The 19,331-nt window shown below is 40.9% G+C and overlaps 1 protein-coding gene and 1 long non-coding RNA gene across 2 annotated transcripts in view; one reads left to right on the top strand and one right to left on the bottom strand.

The window, feature by feature from the left end:
* Window positions 1-13,836, top strand: part of CPO (carboxypeptidase O) — a 32,721-nt gene extending 18,885 nt beyond the window's left edge. The window contains exons 4-9 of the mRNA XM_003820802.4: window positions 1,093-1,197; window positions 2,414-2,524; window positions 3,635-3,725; window positions 5,206-5,408; window positions 11,031-11,115; window positions 11,948-13,836. Coding sequence (XP_003820850.1) covers window positions 1,093-1,197; window positions 2,414-2,524; window positions 3,635-3,725; window positions 5,206-5,408; window positions 11,031-11,115; window positions 11,948-12,210 — 858 coding nt within the window. The 3' untranslated portion in view covers window positions 12,211-13,836. The remainder of the gene's footprint in view (window positions 1-1,092; window positions 1,198-2,413; window positions 2,525-3,634; window positions 3,726-5,205; window positions 5,409-11,030; window positions 11,116-11,947) is intronic.
* The window catches only part of LOC134728712 (uncharacterized), a 125,524-nt gene that overhangs the window by 42,610 nt on the left and 63,583 nt on the right, over window positions 1-19,331 (bottom strand). The gene's annotated exons all lie outside the window — the stretch shown is intronic.

The following is a 19,331-nucleotide window of genomic DNA, read 5'->3' on the forward strand; positions in this document are numbered from 1 at the left end:
ACTAAAAATAAATAAATTAGCTGGGCGTGGTGGCATGTGCCTGTAGTCCCAGCTACTTGGGAGGCTGAGGCAGAAGAATTGCTTGAACCCGAGAGATGGAGGTTGCAGTGAGCCGAGATCATGCCACAGCACTCCAGCCTGGGTGACAGAGCGAGACTCTGTCTCAAAAAAAAAAAAAAAAAAAGAACATGAAGGTAAGAGGTGGATTAGGAATTGTCCTGACAATTTGAAAAATAGATGAGGCTAAAAGGAGAAGATTCCTTGAATATGATAGATCCAGCCATGTATTTATCTCATTTTGTAAGTTTCTCATAGAGAGGAAGGGGGCCTTCATCACCTCAGCTTCCAATGGTTTTCAACAAATAGCCTTGGTCTAGGCTATTTACAAATCCAAAACAGATGTGACTGTTCCAAGCATGGGAGTGTTAACAGCCTCTTCTCCACCAAAGAGAATCCACAATTAGCAGTTAATTCCCACCCACCCACCGCTCTGAAAGAGGGGAATCTTCCTTAGAGTGAGGCTGCACTGATGTACAAGAATAGCAAATGGGGAGAAGGAAAGAAGATTGGGCTGGCAGGGAGTCAGGGAGTCTCTGAGGGGAAGGGGAATTTGTGTAATTGAATCCATTTGAAATTTCAAGAATTTTGAGTGGAGATTGGGATTCATTTTAAAGACCTATGATTCTTGAATATTACCTCTTGTGCACTTCACCGCTCTAAGTGAACTCTAAGTGCAAAGGTTTTATAAGGTTTATCCATATTTAGCCTTTTAGCTTGTGGATTAGGGGTTATGCCTTTATCTATAGTTAGGGAGTAATTTAAGGTATAGGGAAGATCATTCTTTGGGTGGGTACTATGGGGAACCAGTGTGCAGTCCTGAGAACAACCATCAAGGTAACTGGCAGGAGAACAAGAGTAGCAGAGGAAAGAATCATATTGATGGGTGTCTCATTAGCATCCTTGCCTCCCTCTTGAAACCACAGAGTGTAGTGAAAAAGGAACCTCTAGGGGAATTAAAAATCTCATAACTTTGCACAGTGGCTTACAATAATCAGCAATTGTTTAGTAATGGGGCATGGATATCTTCTCCAGATCAGCCAACCATCTGGTAATCCCAAGAAAATCATTTGGATGGACTGTGGAATTCACGCCAGAGAATGGATTGCTCCTGCTTTTTGCCAATGGTTCGTCAAAGAAGTAAGTGTCTTTAGCTTTCTCATACTGGTAAATCACCCCCATAAAATATCTGTCACTTCTTGGCTGCTTACAAACCACGCTTCTTTCACATATTAGTGATGCAACTCTTTACTGTGCTAATCCTTCACCTCAAGTGAAATAAAATTAATGAGGAACTTCACTGAAAACTGAATATTCTGATCTCTTTCTAGTGCATCCAAAATAATTTTTATTGGAGGGTAAACATATCTAAATGTAGAAGAACATATGTCTATGGAGTCAGAGATGAGTTTGAATCCTGGCTGTGCCTCTTTCTAATAGTATTTGGCAAATTTTCTAGTTGTTTTTTTTTTTTTTTTTTTTTAAGACAGAGTTTTGCTCTTGTTGCCCAGGCTGGAGTGTAATGGCACGATCTCAGCTCACTGCAACCTCCGCCTCCTGGGTTCAAGCGATTCTCCTGCCTCAGCCTCTTGAGTAGCTGGGATTACAGGCATGCACCACCATGCCCAGCTAATTTTGTATTTTTAGTAGAGATGGGGTTTCTCCATGTTGGTCAGACTGGTCTGGAACCCCCGACCTCAGGTGATCCACCTACCTCGGCCTCCCAAAGTGCTGGGATTACAGGCGTGAGCCACCATGCCCAGCCAGTTTTCTAGTTTTTCATCTGTAAAAAGAGTAAGAAATAACTACTTCATGGGTCTGTAGTGTGGATTAAGAGACTTAGCATATGGAAAATACCCAGCACAGTGAATTTTTGTGTATTACTTATAATCCTCCCTTGAGGGAATAAGACATCTTTAAAAGTAATATAGAATACTTTCTTGGTCAGTTTTTTCAGAAACCCAAACACAGAGAAACTCATAAAGAGTAGTTCTCGGAGTGTTGTCCCCAGATCAACAGTATCAATACCAACTGCAAACTTACTAGAAATACAAAGTCTTTGGGCTCCATTTCAAACCTAGTAAATTAGAAATGCGCGGAGACAGGGATGGCAGGAGGTGAATGGGGTAAGGGAGAGTAGAGGCCAGCAATCTGTGTCTTAACAGGTCCCTCAGTGATTCTGATGTGTGATAAAGTTTGGGAACAACTACTGTAATAAGACACGGAGGAGGGCTTGGGGACTGGAGGGTGGAGGTGTGATGTACAGTCACCTCTTATAATTAAGTTGAAATTGGTAGAAAATTAAGAGAGAAAAGATCTCAAAATAATTCTGAACATTTCTTTCTTAAATTTCCAGATTCTACAAAACCATAAAGACAACTCAAGGATACGCAAGCTCCTTAGGAACCTGGACTTCTATGTCCTTCCAGTTCTTAACATAGATGGTTATATCTACACTTGGACAACTGTGAGTACACCATGTTTGGTCCTGGGATGAGTTCATGAACTAAAGCTCAATTCAGGTTAATTTTTCCAATGTTAGCCATTCCAGCTCTAAAAATATTTCATACCTATGTAAAGAAAGGAACCCCATTTGGGATAAAAATCAGCTTAACATTTTTAATCAAACCATCTACATTAAGTTTAGGCCTGAGGAAGCCTAAGGCCTTTTTAGAGTTGAAGTCCATTACAGGTTTTTTCTTTGTTTTTTACTCTCCTCTTCCATCTTCTTAATGTTTGTGGATTGCCTGCCACCCAATTAGGATTATATTGATAAAAATTCATGTACCAACTTGCATCCATGTCAAATCAGTTCTAGAAGCGTGAAGGCAATGAATAATGTATAAACACAAAACCAGCCTACATTTTTCAATGCAATCATTCACACAGGGGGCAAACATCACATAAAGTCTTTTTATGCAGCAGACAACTGTCTCTTTAAAATGTTCCTAAAGCCTATCACTCTTCAAATAAGAGCCCCTATTTCTAGAGAGTATGCATTGCCTCCCCTTTTCCATTGCTCCCCTAAGGACTTCAGGGGCCCCTTTCTCTGGAACAGCCTTTCTGGCCTGGTGTGTGAATCGAGTTCTCCCTCTGAGCTTGTCTGATGACACTTGTCTTTATTCCCATCTCCACTCATCAGTCTTCAGCTTCCAGAAATATGCAGAGACCATCTCTGACACACCTGGAATGGTCTTTTTCCATCTGTCAAGCTATTTCCCTTTCATCCTGTATCACTTGAATGTAGAAAATGACTCCAAAGCAAACGTTCCCTGAGTAAGCAGATCACGTCCACAGGCACTGCTAATCTGCTCATGAGGAGAAGGCCAAACTACTTCCTCCAATTTAATTGTTTACATGTATGTATACTTTTGGTTGTACAGATGTTCCTAGTATTGGGGGCTGCTAGCCCATCTGTAAGACTAAAAATTACACACACAAGCTGCCTAATGTTAAAGGGAAGTTCTTCCAGATAATCCTAGGAAACATTTTTCATGTTCAAGGACCACCTATCATCACTAACACTGTGATTTATGAAACCTTAGAACAGCAACATCCCTATGTTTCTCTGCTACAGGATCGTCTTTGGAGGAAATCCCGTTCACCCCATAATAATGGCACATGTTTTGGGACGGATCTCAATCGAAATTTCAATGCATCTTGGTGTAGTAAGTACATGCTTAGTAGATGAATTATGAACAAATAAATAAAGCTGAGAAGAAAAGAGGTGAATTACTAAATGTATAATTTTTGAAAATAAACATCTAATATGGTACAGCTTTCTGGGCTTCCTAATGAGTTTTATTCCCTCTAACAGGATAATATTATCTACATAGTAAGAGCTATCAGCATTCAAGTACAGGACTCCAAGTGAAGCTGGCTAAACAAGAAAAAAGTAGAGCTAGACCAGTGTGAATATATTTCAAATCCATCCCTTTGTTTTTAAATATATGAATTATCATAAAGAAAAGAAAAATCAGAGACTTATCCTTGCAGATTATTTCATAGCAGGGGGCAGGCAGTAAACAAAGCAAACATTTTTCTCTCCTTATGGCATTTTCATGTTTCCAAATCTCAATATGCCCAGTGAATTGGAAGCAAATAAAGAAGGAGGAATGGCTGAGAACGTTGCCATTAACCAGATGGGAAGGGTTAAAATTGAGACTTGGCAGCTGTGTGGTCTTGAAAAAATTGCTTCATCTCTCTGCTTTAGTTTTCTTTTACGTAAAATGTGAGCCACAGTAGCCCTACCTTATCAGTAGGTTGTTGTGGGGATTAAATGGGATGCTACATGGGAAGTGTTGGGCACAGTACCTAGCAGATAGGAGGTGCTCAGCTGATCATTCTTATTATTATTAATGAGGATTACAGACTACTTATGTCCTTGCTAAATAGCTCTAATGAGACTCAAGCTAGTAAGACATGAAGGAAAAACTTAAATCAAAAAGACAATGTCAGAACCTTACCCAGGAACCCAAGAACTGCTTTCCAGGCATTTGTTTCAGGGCCCACCACAGGTTTAAGTAAAAGTATACTGGCCAGGCACGGTGGCTCATGCCTGTAATCCCAGCACTTTGGGGAGGCCGAGGTGGGCAGATCTCAAGGTCAGGAGATCGAGACCATCCTGGCTAACACGGTGAAACCCCATCTCTACTAAAAATACAAAAAAAAAAAAAAAAGAAAATTAGCCTCGCATGGTGGCAAGTGCCTGTAGTCCCAGCTACTGGGGAGGCTGAGGCAGGAGAATGGCATGAACCCAGGAGGTGGAGCTTGCAGTGAGCAGAGATCGCATCACTGCACTCCAGCCTGGGTGACAGAGCGAGACTCTGTCTCAAAAAAAAAAAAAAAAAAAAAAATACAAGTGTACTAAAATGCCATTTCATTTTGTATCCCCTTTCCCGGGCCATGGAAGCATGGAGTTTGTTTCTAAATCCTAACGTTATCCCTTTCTGCTATTCTGAGTTCCTTCTAGAATGGTTATCCTTCAGTGACTATCCAAGTTGACTAATTTAGCCTGGACTAACTCAGACAACCAAGGGCAAGCACTGATTCTACTCACAGAGGCCCTGAGTATGGATGACTCCTTGCCATTGGTCATTTCCAAACTGAGATCATGCAGCCTTCTTTGTGGTTTCTTCCATATTCTAGGTATTGGTGCCTCTAGAAACTGCCAAGATCAAACATTCTGTGGGACAGGGCCAGTGTCTGAACCAGAGACTAAAGCTATTGCCAGCTTCATAGAGAGCAAGAAGGATGATATTTTGTGCTTCCTGACCATGCACTCTTATGGGCAGTTAATTCTCACACCTTACGGCTACACCAAAAATAAATCAATTAACCACCCAGAAATGGTGAGTCCACAGCGCCAAGGCCTCCAGAAAAACCTCAGCAAGACCTCTGCCTTCCTTTTTCTGATTTCCATTTCCAAGATTTTGGCTCCAGCCACCCTTTTGTTCTCTCTGCTTATCCCTATATTCTTTTTCCTGCTTTTGCACCTTGCCAAACGCCTGCTGGGAAGGCTTCGGGTTAAATGCTGCTTTACCTACATTAATTAACTACCTGTTTCATAAAGTGTCAAGTTGGGAGACATCTTAGGTATTCATCTATAATATAAATGAGATTATTATGTTAATAATCTGCAGGAATGCACTTTCATTTCTGTAAATTCTCTTGGAGCTCCGTTCAGCAATTACAGCTTTTGAACCGTGCTTTCAAGAACTTGCCAGCTGTTAGTGGAATATGGCATATCTAAAATAACATGGCTAAATAATATCTGCTCTCTTCTCTGCTAAACACAATGCTCTATTTTCTTCTAAACTCTTCCTTCAGTATTTGCCTAGGATTATTTGTAAGGGGAAGTGCCAGCGAAATGCAAGCTGGAGCAGGGAAACTGTGTTTGGTCTTATCCGGGTCCTTCTCTGAAGCTCTGTTTACCCAAGCACTGTTGGGCAGAATTACTGAGAAGGACTGGGCTCTTTGCCCTTTTGTGAACCAGAGGACAACAGACACAAGTCAAAGAGAGGATAAATTTAGAATTGCAAATTGTAATATTTGTTTTCCTTTTATTTTTAATTTTTTTCCATTTTAATTGTGGTAAAATAAACATAAAATTTACTATCTTAACCATTGTTAAAGTATACAGTTCAGTAGTGTTAAGTATATTCATATGGTTATGCAGCCAATCACTGGAACTTCTTCATCTTGCATAATTGAAACTATGCCTATTAAACAACTTTCCATTTCTTCCTACATGAGTCCCTCACAACCATCACTCTACTGTCTGTTTCTATGAATCTGACCACTCTACATATCTCATATAAGGGAACCATGCAGTATTTATCTTTTTATGTCTGGCTTTCACTAAGCATATTATCCCAAGTTTCCTCATGTTGTAGGGTGTATCCGAATTTTCTTCCTTTGTAAAGCCAAATAATATTCCATTTTGTGTATATGCTACATTTCGTTCATCCCATCCTCTTATCTGTCAACGGACACACTTGGGTTGCTTTCACCTTTTGGCTATTACGAACAATGCTGCTATGAATATGGGTGTGCACTTCTCTCTTAAGACTCTGCTTTCAGTTTTTTTGATTCATATCCAAAATGTAATTGCTGGATCACATGGCAATTCTATTTTTAATTTTTTGGGGAACCACCATACTGTTTTTAATAGAGGCTGCTCCATTTGATGTTCCCACCAACAGTACATAAGGGTTTCTCCACATTCTTGCCAACACTTGTTATTTTCTGTTTATCTTTTTATTTTTTTAAACATGCTCCTCTTTATATGCAAATGCTGAGAAGAAGTGGGGCTAAGCTTGCTCTGTTCTTAATATCACAGAGGCCTGATGACCTATTGGTTAGGTTATACCTTTTGCACATCTCCCTCTGGAGCACGACCCAGAAGACACAAGGCCTGAACACTAAAAGAAAAACCACTGTAGACCTTTGTTGGAAGGAGCCCTTCTCCCAACAGTCAAAAATGTCCAACAACACTCAAGTACCTTTCTTGCAATTATTCTTTCTTTTCTTGGTCCAGGAACACTTGCACTATATGATCATTTTGTAACATGTGGAAATAACTAACATCTGCCTAGATCTTTACAATTTACAGAGAGATTTATAGCTGTTATCTCCTTTGACCCTCATGATAATATATTACATTCACTTTGGAGTATAGAAATCGAAACTCTGAGTTAACTTTATCATCAGAACTCTATAAATAGGAAGTGGTGGGGCCCAGGCTAGAACTCACGTCTTTAGACTCTAGAGGCCACATTCATCATCCCACTACCTCGCACTGCCTCTCTCTGCTCAGAAAGGATGTGCAACTTCTAGGAGTCATTATCAGCTAGATTCCCAGTCAACTATGCACTATTTCCTTCTCATCTGTGAGCCCTGGAAGTTCTATTTCTTCAATAAAGAAATCTACAGAATCAGATATTTCAGTCAAGAAGCCCAGAATGCTCCTTTTTCCCAGTTTCAGGGATATTTGTTGTAGATTCCTACTTTCTGCTTAAAGGGATCTGTGACAAACACAAATGAATCTCCAAAGACAGGTAACTAGAGATCTTTGATGGAAAAGGGTCTTCCGCCAGCAGAAAAAGGAGGCTAGTATATTCCAGTATTTTTCTTGGCTACTTCGTTCTCTAATTGGTTCAGGAAAGCAGATACTCTGTGACCATTTTGCAAAGTTTGTATTCAAAGATTGGAGGGTCTTGTACTGCTGATTGGCTGTCTGGTTAGAGCCCTGTGCTGTGGCCAGAGGCCAGAAGGAGCAAGACAGCAGGAGGCACCTGAGGCAATGGCACCATCACTACTGGACAGTAACTCTAAGAAGAGAATAACTGGCAACTCCATAGCACTATATACAGAAACCAGTAAATCAAATTGAGAAAGATGGCTTCAATTCTGTATCTCTTACAGTCTCAGGTGCTGAAGAGTTCACATAAACAGTCATCTCCAAGACTTTTCGATAAAAAGACTGTGAATATTTTACTACCACATGTCTACCTCATTGAAGCTACTTAGCAGTGTTTTTAGGTTCTTGGGGGCAAGCTTTGATAGAGTGCGCAAAGACACAGAATCAAGCCAACTGCTCCAAGGAGATTTCCATTTCTAGTACTATTTACAAGCAGCAGAGACTAGTAATTAATCTCCATTATTTACAAAAACCAAAAGTTTATAGAAATCATGGTAAATATTATACTACGTGATAGACAGCTTGGCAATCACTATGTAGGAGAAACATAACTATATATAGCCTCTTTCTAAACTGCTCTGGAAATTAGAATAGCTATAAGAATTCTAATGTTTTACATGCTTACATTCTTTCCATTTGAACTCTCTTTGTATCAACCTCTGTACTCCATCCCAAGCTCTGTTGCCCCCACCCCTACTAGGCCAGAGCTTTATTCAACCATTCTGTGGGCCTGCCTCTGAATATATGCTTACAGGAAATTCTCTGGGCCCAGAGAAGGAGTTGTTAAGCAGGCCGGAGGTTTTTACAAATGTGTATTATGTACTATTGGCAAATGAGTTTTTATTATTTTTATTAGGAAGTACCTATAAGCTGAGAAAAAAAGGCGGCAGAGAAATTGGCTCTATTATAGCCTTGCAATGTAGCGTCGAAGGAGAGAGAAGTACAATCAGGAGTTCCACCTCCAGAGACAGAAGTTGAATTCGGAAGTCTGGGGGATTTCCATTTTATCTTCTCAGAAATGCCCAAATTGCTAAGCTGAGGATCACAACTGAATGCTTCTCATGGCTATCTCTTACTCCTCTCTGCTTCCGCATAGAAATTCCTCATGGAATTATTAAAATAGAGCTCAAAAGTTATTTTATCAACAAAGAAGGGTAAACTGGAAAGACTGTTTCCTACCCCACAGCCAGGATTCGAGGAAAGGCAATGATATCGGATAAAATAAATGATAGCTGGCAATGTGAAAAAAAAAAAAATTTGTTGTCTAGGGCAAGCTGCAGGAAAGAAAAAAAAAAGCCAGGAACCACTGGGATGGCAAGTGTAGTCTGGTCTGATGCATATATCCCAATGAAAGGTAAGGCCCCACATGGACCAGTTAGCATGGAGTTCCATTTAAAAAAAAAAAAAAGGGAATTAAAAATAATTAAAAGCAATTCGTATCTCTGCTAGAGACTCTTAAAGAACTTCAGAAGGGAGTGTGGTTGGTAAATCACAATGCTTTTCCCAGGCCCCTTCTCTCAACTTCATCACATACAGCAGCTACCCTGAATCCTGCCCACCCCTCACTCTCATTTCCTTACCAGAATTTGTCTCTCCAGCAGACCATTTTTGTACCGCCTCCCAGTGTAAATGATTAAACCAGCATTTTTAGCCTCTCCTACCCATTATCTCAATTCTGGATAACACAAACCCAGGAACTGAGGCAGACTCAGAATCCCTTTTTAGGAAGTGAGGGAGGTGAATGGCCAAAGATGGCATTCTTAGTATTGAGTGGAGAGAAAGCAAGTGACTTGCAAGTATGTTTGACAGAGTGTTTTTCCTTTGATTTTAGTCAGACACAGAAAGCCCCAAGTGCCTTAAGAACACTGCCCACAACCGTCCAGTATGATCCCCCCAACTTCCTTACTGCCTTTTGGCCAACATAAATGTTGTTCCTTTTGAATTTCGCTGGGCCAGTTCCCTCTCTAGACAAGCACTACTCTGCAACATCTTAGGGTTCAGCTGGACAATACAGAGCTGGGAGAAGGAGAATCTAAAATGAGACCTGTCCCTAGTCAGGCATCCGGGGAGCTGGTGCACCTGGAGTGCAGTCAGGAAGCCCTGAGGGGTAAAGCTTTGGCAGATCACAGTCCAGGCAGGGAGGGAGACTGTCAGGGGAAGCAGTGGGATATTCCGTCCGACAGGTAGAACACACATGTTTAGGCTGGGGAATACCTAGAGCATCTGTCAGCAAACCTAGGCGACATGCAACAGAAGGTCAATAAGCCCAGCCAGTAGACTTGGGCCTCAGTTAGTGACTCTGATCTCTGGAAAGGGGCTGCAGAGGTGAAGTGGTGGTAGGTGTGGGGATGGGTATGACTTCCAGCTCTGAAATGCTATATATATATAGATGTATAATGAGATTAAACACTATAAGGAAAAAGAAGAGGGGGGTCAGAGAGAGGAATGAAGAAAGGGCTCTGGGGATTCAAAGTGGAGAGAGATAGAATCCAGTTGGAGGGATCAGGTAAGGCCTCTTGGAGAAGCTGGCATTTGAGAAAATCCTTTGAAGCTGGGCAGAATTTCAGCAGGCAGAGAAAAGAGGTAGGGGTCCCATGTGGAGGAAATATCCTGAGGAAAGATAGAGGCTGAGGAATGTAGGGTAAGGCTGAGGAATGGTAGGAAAATGAGTTTTTGACTATCATCTAGGAGGGATGACAAAATATGGTGTTGGGAAGGTGGGTTAGAGTCATATTGGAGAGGATCTCAAAAAGTAGGCTGAGAAGTTTGTACTTAATTCAGTGAGCAATGAGGAGCTCTTGAAGACTTTTCCACAGGATCATGATCACAGCTGTATGCTACCAAATTTCATCTGGAAGCCAGGTGGGATCACTTGAAAGAAGGAGTGGTGAGAGAAATCTATTAGAAGATGCAACAGACCATTTCAGAGGCAGAGTCTGACATAGAATGATGGCACTGGAAATGCAACTTGGCAACTGTTTTAGAGAGGGAATATCAGAGATGCCTGCAGAATTCTACGTGTGTGTTTGGAAGATAATGCAAGCCCAGAAATATGAAAGTCAGAGCAGCCTTATTAGTGGGAGAGATGGTGAAACTGGATAAAGTGTGTTGAATCTGAGTTACCAGCAGGCTACCTAGATGTAGATGTCCGATGGGAAGTTGGAAAGGTGGCCTAAAACTCTGGAGATGAATCTGGACAAAACACCAAATGGTTGGATTGTTGGATTTATTTTAAACACCAGATATCTGTCTCTGCATTTCCCACCTACAGATTCAAGTTGGACAGAAGGCAGCAAATGCATTGAAAGCAAAGTATGGAACCAATTATAGAGTTGGATCGAGTGCAGATATTTTATGTAAGTATCTTTTTTTGCCTCTTCAATAGTATCTCAGGCACAAAAGAAGTCAGTGGACTTTGGATGGTGAGATAGGCGGGAGAGGAACAGAAGAGTTCCTGGGATCAACAGGGAGTTGTACAAATCAAAATGACCAAGGATAAAAGGGAGTCTGTACAAATCTGGAATTATACTCTCTAGGGATAAGGTATGAACTAAAAGAAAAAGAATTAATGCGCTGGCTCAGACCAGAACTTCTCCTGGCTTCAGTTAAAAAGAGCTGGCAAGCTAGAAGGCACAAGAGTTAACAGGAAGGACATTGTCCACTGACCTTTGGTCAGTCAATTCAGTTCCCAGAGGACCCATCAGGCTAAGAAAGCCCTGGAGAAAAAATCTAAAGACAAGAATTTAGTTGAAAGGAGAGCACAGTTTCTCCCAACCCCAATCTCCACCTTCTCCACCCTCTATGAGCCCCCCTCTAAATACTTGTATAATATTTTTCCTGTGGGTCATTTTGTTTCTGTTCCTTTCTTTAAATGACTCAGTTCACTCTTGCCAGGCAATATTAGGTTGCCAAGTCAGTCAGTGACTCAGCTAAGAAACTTTAGCCAAACCTCTCTATGTGCCAGACACAGTGCCAGGTATGATGGGGGACAGAGATACTGAATAAGACGTGGTTCCCACCCTGCAGGGGCTTACAACCAAGAAGAAAGAGAAGACAGCTATTTCTGAGACCCTGATCTAAAAGAGCTTCTTTATTTAACTAAGTGAACCTTTAGTTCCTGAAATGGCTATAGAAATCCGTTCTTCCAAAGTACGACTTCTACCTCTGCCTTCATGTTTTCACCTGTAGATGCCTCATCAGGGTCTTCAAGAGACTGGGCCCGAGACATTGGGATTCCCTTCTCATATACGTTTGAGCTGAGGGACAGTGGAACATATGGGTTTGTTCTGCCAGAAGCTCAGATCCAGCCCACCTGTGAGGAGACCATGGAGGCTGTGCTGTCAGTCCTGGATGATGTGTATGCGAAACACTGGCACTCGGACAGTGCTGGAAGGGTGACATCTGCCACTATGCTGCTGAGCCTGCTGGTGTCCTGCATGTCTCTTCTCTAAGTGCATTCTGCCCAGGCCTGCTCAACCCCAGTGGCATGAGTGTGGCTGGAGGAACGGTGTATTATGGTTGTAAAGAAACCAAATAATTTAACTAAAAATACTTCCTATTTCAATAAGGAAAAATCATGTCTGAGTTTTAATATTTGTTTTTCTGTGAGTTGAGCTTTATTCCTTTATACGAGGAATTAGTTAGGTATTAGTTAGTTATTGCTACAATAATGCTACAAACCAAACCTCTCTAAAACCAAGTGGTGCAAATCTACAGGTCACGATGCAGTGATCTTGGTTGTGCTCGCTTAGGCATCCATGGTCAGTTTCAGGGCAGCTGGTAGATCTCGGATGAACTCACTCTGGGGGTTGGCTACTGTAGGCTAGTATAGGATAGCCTCAGCTGCAATGAGGAACGGGGGCTGTGCTCCATGTATCTTCTCGTCCAGCACATTAGTACTGTGCACTCATGGCCATGGTGAAGGGGCAAAAGCAGCAGAGCAAGTCTCAATGTTCAGGGGCTTTTCAAACCTCTGCTTGCATCCTATTTGCTAACATCCCATTTGCCAAAGGAAGTCACATGGCTGAGCTCTGCATCAAGGGGTGGAGCAGAACAGAAGGTGGTGGTGAGTGAAGAATTGGGGCCATCAGTGAAATGACTCTATCTGGTGTTTATATCACACCCTTGAGCTTCACTGGCTTAGCTTCATAGTCGGTAGCTCAGCTACAATTCCAGGCAACTCAACTAGATGGCTATTATCCTATTCAGCTTTAAACGTGGAGAAGCCTGTGAGTTCCAGTGGAACCCCACTGCTCTTGAAATCTAACTAAAAGTCACACAATGAGATTCTGATAGGGCCTTTTGTGTTCTACTAATTTTTGTGATTTATGATCTCAACATTCATTAAGGAAAATGAAGTAGGAATAGGTCTTCTGCCTGGGGGTCTGGGGATTTTTTCTCATCTGTATTCTTCAAAAATTTTGCTTATGCTTTTGAACCAGGGTCCTGCTTTCTTAATTTTGTGTTAATGAGTTAGTAGCAGCATTCAGAGGATAAGTTATACAATCTCTCTTGATGACTGTTGCTGGTTTTATTTACTTATTTATTCATTAAAAAAATTAAGGATCTACTAGGTGCATTTTGATAGGTTCTGGGGTTACAATGGTCAATAAGATAGACATAGTCCCTGTCTATTTGAAATTTATATTCCAGTGGGTGAAATCAGGACTAGAAGCCATAAATAATTGGAATGGACACGCTGTTTCATACCAGGTGAATCCCAGCTCTAGGGGAGTACAATAAGCAAGAACACAAATAAAGAAACTAAATATTGCAGTTTGTGACACATACTATGAAAAGTCAGTAGAGAGGAGAGGAAGGCCCACATTGTACGTGTACGGATATCTAGGCATTTAATTGTGCTATCTCATCTATTAAACTGTGAGTGCTGTTAAAGTAGCAGCCATGACTGTCATTTCCTATGTATCTCTATGTGACACCTTGAAATGGTGCTAAGCAGTTGTCAGGCTTCGAATAAATGTAGTCGTGACCAGCTGACAGGGCATCCTTGGGTGTTCAGTCACCCATTGCCAAATTTCCTTGTTGGTCACAGTCACAGTACACTTCTTGGTTGTAACCCTTTTATTGCCTTTCTTTGTCGTCTTTATTTCTTCATGTTTTGCTAGTGTGTGGCTGATAAGGGTCAGAAAGGAAAATGTCAGAGGCAATAGGGTTTAATGAATCAGGGAACTGCTATTAACATAAAAATGCCAACTCCACAATTGTGGCATTGTCAGGAGGAAATGGTTTGGTTTCATCAACGGTCAGCCTAGAAGGGAAGAAAACTAGTGTGACCACCCAATGCTATATTCAAGAAGAAAGCAGGGGAGCTGTGCTTAGAGACACTGGTTATCAGTGTTCATCTAGCTTGGGTTTTATCTCCAAGGCTATTTTAAAAATAATTCGGACCTCTGGGTACTATGGGAGCTCTGATCTACAAAGTTTAATTCATGTCTAGAGATGGAGCTCATGGGCAAATAAAGTCAGAAGAGAATAGAGAGAAACTCAGTTAATCAATCAGCTTGCCTGAAACCTCCCACATGGATTTTTCCAGATTTCAGGATGTGATCATAGCTTCCTTGAGGGGCTTCGCCTGTCTCTGGGGGAATAGGATACTGGGACACATGACACATTTTTTACTGCTTCTGGAAGTTGTTTTACTTCCTGTGAAAGAATCCTAAGAACAGGGATAGAAAGATGGTGAATGACCACACTGATCTTTCTAAGAATGTTTTCAGCTTTGTGGTGGAAAATGATATTTGGCTGGGAAAACTTCACAGCTGATGCTACTAATGCATTCTTGAGAGTATCCTGTTTGTAGTTTGGTTAGGTCTGGGATTTGATTTCATCCTACTTTAAAGCTAAGAAGTTAGTTTGTTAATGCTTCATGTATGTTAGTAGAAGGCAAGAAACTCCCAGTCAGAGTCAAAGGACACTATTTCCCAAAGCACATGAAGCAGCATGAGCATCAGCATATTTACAGGGATTCCTCCTTCTCCCAAGCACCAAGAGGATGATGCAAAGAGCCCAGATGCCACGTGCACATGCAGCGAGTTGTGCAACCGAGAGAAACACTAAACTTTGGAATTCACTGCTTCTACAGCAAGCAATAAGCAAGCCTGATCTTATCCCAGAAGAAGACATGTCCCCATCACTCAAGGTTGCTTGCTTACTGCAAATAAAACTGAGAAATGGCCCAGGTAAAAGTGGTCAGGGCCTTGCATCCTTGGCCCAGCTAGGAAGATGTGCAGGAGAAAAAGAGGCTCTAAAGGACTGTCTCCCAGTAGGTTTTATGTGCCAGTTTGAATCCTATGAAATTGCTGCTTTTGTGGGTCAACAAAATTCAAGTATTGGTGATTTTACATGGTTCAATTTAAGATTCTCTCAGTGCTAATCAAAGTATTTTTATAATGCCTCCTTTTTTATTTTTAGGAAGTTTGACTATTCTGCCTTTTCTGTTACTATTTCTGTCTTTCCACCAAACTCTATCAGTGCTTTTTCCATAACTATTCCTACAAAGGATCTAGATCTTCTTGACTTACAGGTGAATTTAGAGTTTAAAATGATGCAAAATAATAAATGCAGGTGATATACAAGCTTCTAGCTCTAGGGTTTTTTTTTTTTTACAGCACTGTCAGAGTTATATTTTTGTTTTCACTATGTATGACCAAGCTCCTATTTCTCTTCCTTATGCAGTTTATCAGTCTCCTGATATGTTATTTAAAATATATTCTTTATACCACCCCAGTATTATTCATATCTTATGTATATCATTTGAATCTGGTATAAATTTATTATGTCACTAAGAGAAGCCCACTGCCCAAGAACATAAAATTGCAGTACTAAATACAGAGTTTTAAAAAAACTATTAATAATTATTAATTTATTTTATGATGTGCAGCGATTGAAATATTTTATGTGTATTATCTTGTGTGAAGATGTTACCAGAAAGTCCCAATCCAGACCCCAAGAGAGGGTTCCTGGATCTCACGCAAGAAAGAATTTAGGGCAAGTCCATAGAGTAAAGTGAAAGCAAGTTTATTAAGAAAGTGAAGGAACAAAAGAATGGCTACTCCATAGACAGAGCAGCCCCAAAGACTGCTGGTTGCCCATTTTTATGGTTATTTCTTGATGATATGCTAAACAAGGGGTGGATTATTCATGCCTCCCCTTTTTAGACCATGTAGGGTAACTTCCTGATGTTGCTATGGCATTTGTAAACTGTCATGGTGCTGGTGGGAGTATAACAGTGAGGACGACCAGCAGTCACTCTCGTCGCCATCTTGGTTTTGGTGGGTTTTGGCTAGCTTCTTTACTGCAACCTGTTTTATTAGCAAGGTCTTTATGACCTGTACCTTGTGCAGACCTCCTATCTCATCCTGTGACTTAGAATGCCTTAACCTTCTGGGAATGCAGCCCAGTAGGTCTCAGCCTTATTTTACTCAGACCCTATTCAAGATGGAGTTGCTCTGGTTCACACACCTCTGACAATACTCATAAGAATCTTGAGTTAGATATTTTATTTATTTGATGAAGAAACTGAGACAGAGAGGTTAAGAATATGCCCATCCATGGGCACACGTTTGTTTGTTTGTTTGTTTGTTTTTAGAGACAGGATCTCACTCTATTGCCCCAGGCTAGAGTGCAGTAGCACAATCATAGCCCGCTGCAGCCTCAAACTCTTGGGCTCAAGTGATCCTCCATCCTCAGCCTCCTGAGTAGCTGTGACTGTAGGTGCACACCACCACATGTGGCTAATTTTTTATTTTTTTGTAGAGACAGCTATGTTGCCCAGGCTGGTCTTGAACTCCTGGCCTCAAGCAATCCTCCTACCTCAGCCTCCCAAAGTGCTGGGATTACAGGCGTGAGCCACTGCACCCGGCTGATAACACTGTTCTTAATGATTGATTAATTTTATTGGAATAGGAATTTTCCAGTTTTAGGATGTCAGAAGTACTCTCTAATGGATACTGCCAGTGCTTTGCCAAAACTCCTTCAGGTAACTTCTCCTGCATCACTCTCCATCTTTGACGTGTTTTTGCCTCCAATGGCTCATACTCGTGACTTTTTCCAGTGGCTACCCCTGAGCTACTGCATGTACTTTGCCTGCAGCCACAGGGAGTTAGAAGTGTGTGACAGTGACACCTGTTAGAAGAAAATCTTTAGTCAGATTAAAGTTAACAGATTTTAAGTGAGCAAGGAATGATTCACGAATCAGGCAGACTCCTGAGCTAGAGTAGGCTCAGAGAGACTCTGGCAAAGTCACATAGTGGAAAAAGATTTATAGACAGAAAAAGGAAAGTGACATATAGAAAACCCAAAGTGAGGTACAGAAACAGTCAGATTGGTTACAGCATGTCCTTTGCCTTATTTGAACACAGTTTGAACAGGTGGCCCCCTTTGATTGGCCAAAACTCTGTGATTGGCACAAGAGTAGGTTACAGTCTGTTTATACCTCCATTTAGGTTATAGCTCACTATGTACAAAGAAACCTTTAGGATGAACTTAAAATATGTAAGAAAGCAGCTTTAGGGTAAACTTGATTTAATACATCCACCACCAGAAACCCCCAGTCTCTGCTTAGAGGGTAACGGATGAGTCCAGGGGTGTGAAAGCCCAGTTCTCTTGCAGTGGGAAGTGTAACTATTTCCAGAGATAGTGTGGGATAAGGTTAAACTTACTCTCCAAAGAACTTGCCTTGAGGTTGCACCCTTGCTTGGCTTCCTCCCTTTCTTTGTCTTGCTTCCTCACTCCCGTACTAGTTTATTTTGGGAGTACCTCCTTAATAAATCACTTATGCATGACTCCTCACATCTGGACCTGCCTCTAGGGAACCCAATGTAATTGTCAGTGTTTTAGAATTATTACCAAAACATCATAAGTTTTTAATTTCCTAAAATAACCTTTAATACAAGTATTACTATTATTCAATATTCAGAATATGCCTGGAGATTACAAATGTTGTGTGAACAGAAATATTTCTATTTTGAATATTTTCTCATTCTAGAATATGAAGTCTTCTTCCAGATAAGACTTTCATTTCAGGATAACATATATTTTTAGTTGAACCTCTTGTTGAAGGCACAGTAAAAAAAAGATTAGTCTTTATGGACTTGTAAATTTTAAAGTATTTGGTGTTATGATAAGACTTTATGAGAAAATAGTAGCCACTTATTATAGTTTTCCACTCTACTGTAATCAAGACTGCATAGTCTTTTCTCAGCTACTCTGAAAAAGGACTTTTATTTCTGTCTCAGGATTTATTCATTTAAAATAATTAAAAAATAAAGCTCCAAAGAGCTTTAATGCTGAGTGTATTAAGTCTTATCCTGCCAACATGTTCCTTTCCTACAGAGCTCTTATTATGTTTTTGCTGAGGATTTAAGAAAAAGAAAAACATTTTTGAAAGTCAGCTCCAAAATGATGCTTCCAATAAAAGATGAACAGTGTCCTTTTTATTTACATAGATGGTGCAAAAGCAACCACAGAGACACAAAGGAGGCAAAGAGTAATGTGTCTTCCCATTATGAGTTTGAACCCACAAAAACCCAGTTGACTAGATAGAGGATCTTGAGAAGGTGAGGTGTAAAGTCAGGTTAGGATCAGGTGGTTGAAGAGCCTGAATGCCAGACCAGAGTCTAAACATTCTCCCTATAGGCTGTGGTGAGTACTAGCAGAAGTAGTAAAGCAGTAAAGAGGCAGAGGGAGTAAAGAGTAAAGATTACTCTGGAAGGATGATCTAAGGTGAAATAATTAGAGGGAAGAAGTCAGGAAAAACAGTTCAGAAAATATTATGCTGGGCATGTAACCACCCAATGGGTTCATTTTGCCCCCTGCCTAGATAGAGCTCCTTTACCAAGACAGGGGAATTACAACAGAGAAAGAGCTTAATATACATAGAGCTGGCTAAACGGGAAATGGGAGTTTTATTATTACTCAAAGCAGCCGCCCTGAAAATTTGGAGGCTAGAGTTTTTCAAGGATAGTTTGAGAGGCAGGAGGCTAGGACAAGGGGAATGCTGATTGGTTGGGCATGCAATCATAGGGGTATGGAAAATGGCCCCCACGTGCTGAGTCTACTTCTGGGTGGGGGCCACAGAGGAGTCACTAGTCCAGGTGAGGCATCATCAGAAATGCAAAAGCCTGAAAAGACATCTCAAAGGGCCAATCTTAAGTTTTACAATAGAGGTGTTATTTACAGAAGTAATTGGGGAAGTTGAAAACCTTACGACCTTCAAAATAATGGCTGGTAATCTAAGGCCTACGTCTTAGCATAAATCAGGCCCCTCATACTCCTAATATGGTGGCCTTCCATTAGTTTTACAAAGGTGGTTTAGTTGGGGAAAGGCTATTATCATTTAAACTATAAACTAAATTTTTCCCAAAGTTAGCTTGGCCCAGGAATGACCAAGGGCATTTTGGAAGTTAAAGGCAAGATGGAGTTAGTTAGATGAAATCCCTTTCACTGCCATAATTTTCTCACTATTATGATTTTTGCAAAGGTGGTTTCATACACACATGAATTGAATAACAACTAAGTTGAGTTGGTGGCCACAGAAATTTCCATTCTTTCC

This window comes from Pan paniscus, chromosome 13 (genome assembly GCF_029289425.2).
Source record: "Pan paniscus chromosome 13, NHGRI_mPanPan1-v2.0_pri, whole genome shotgun sequence".
Classification (NCBI taxonomy): Eukaryota; Metazoa; Chordata; class Mammalia; order Primates; family Hominidae; genus Pan; species Pan paniscus.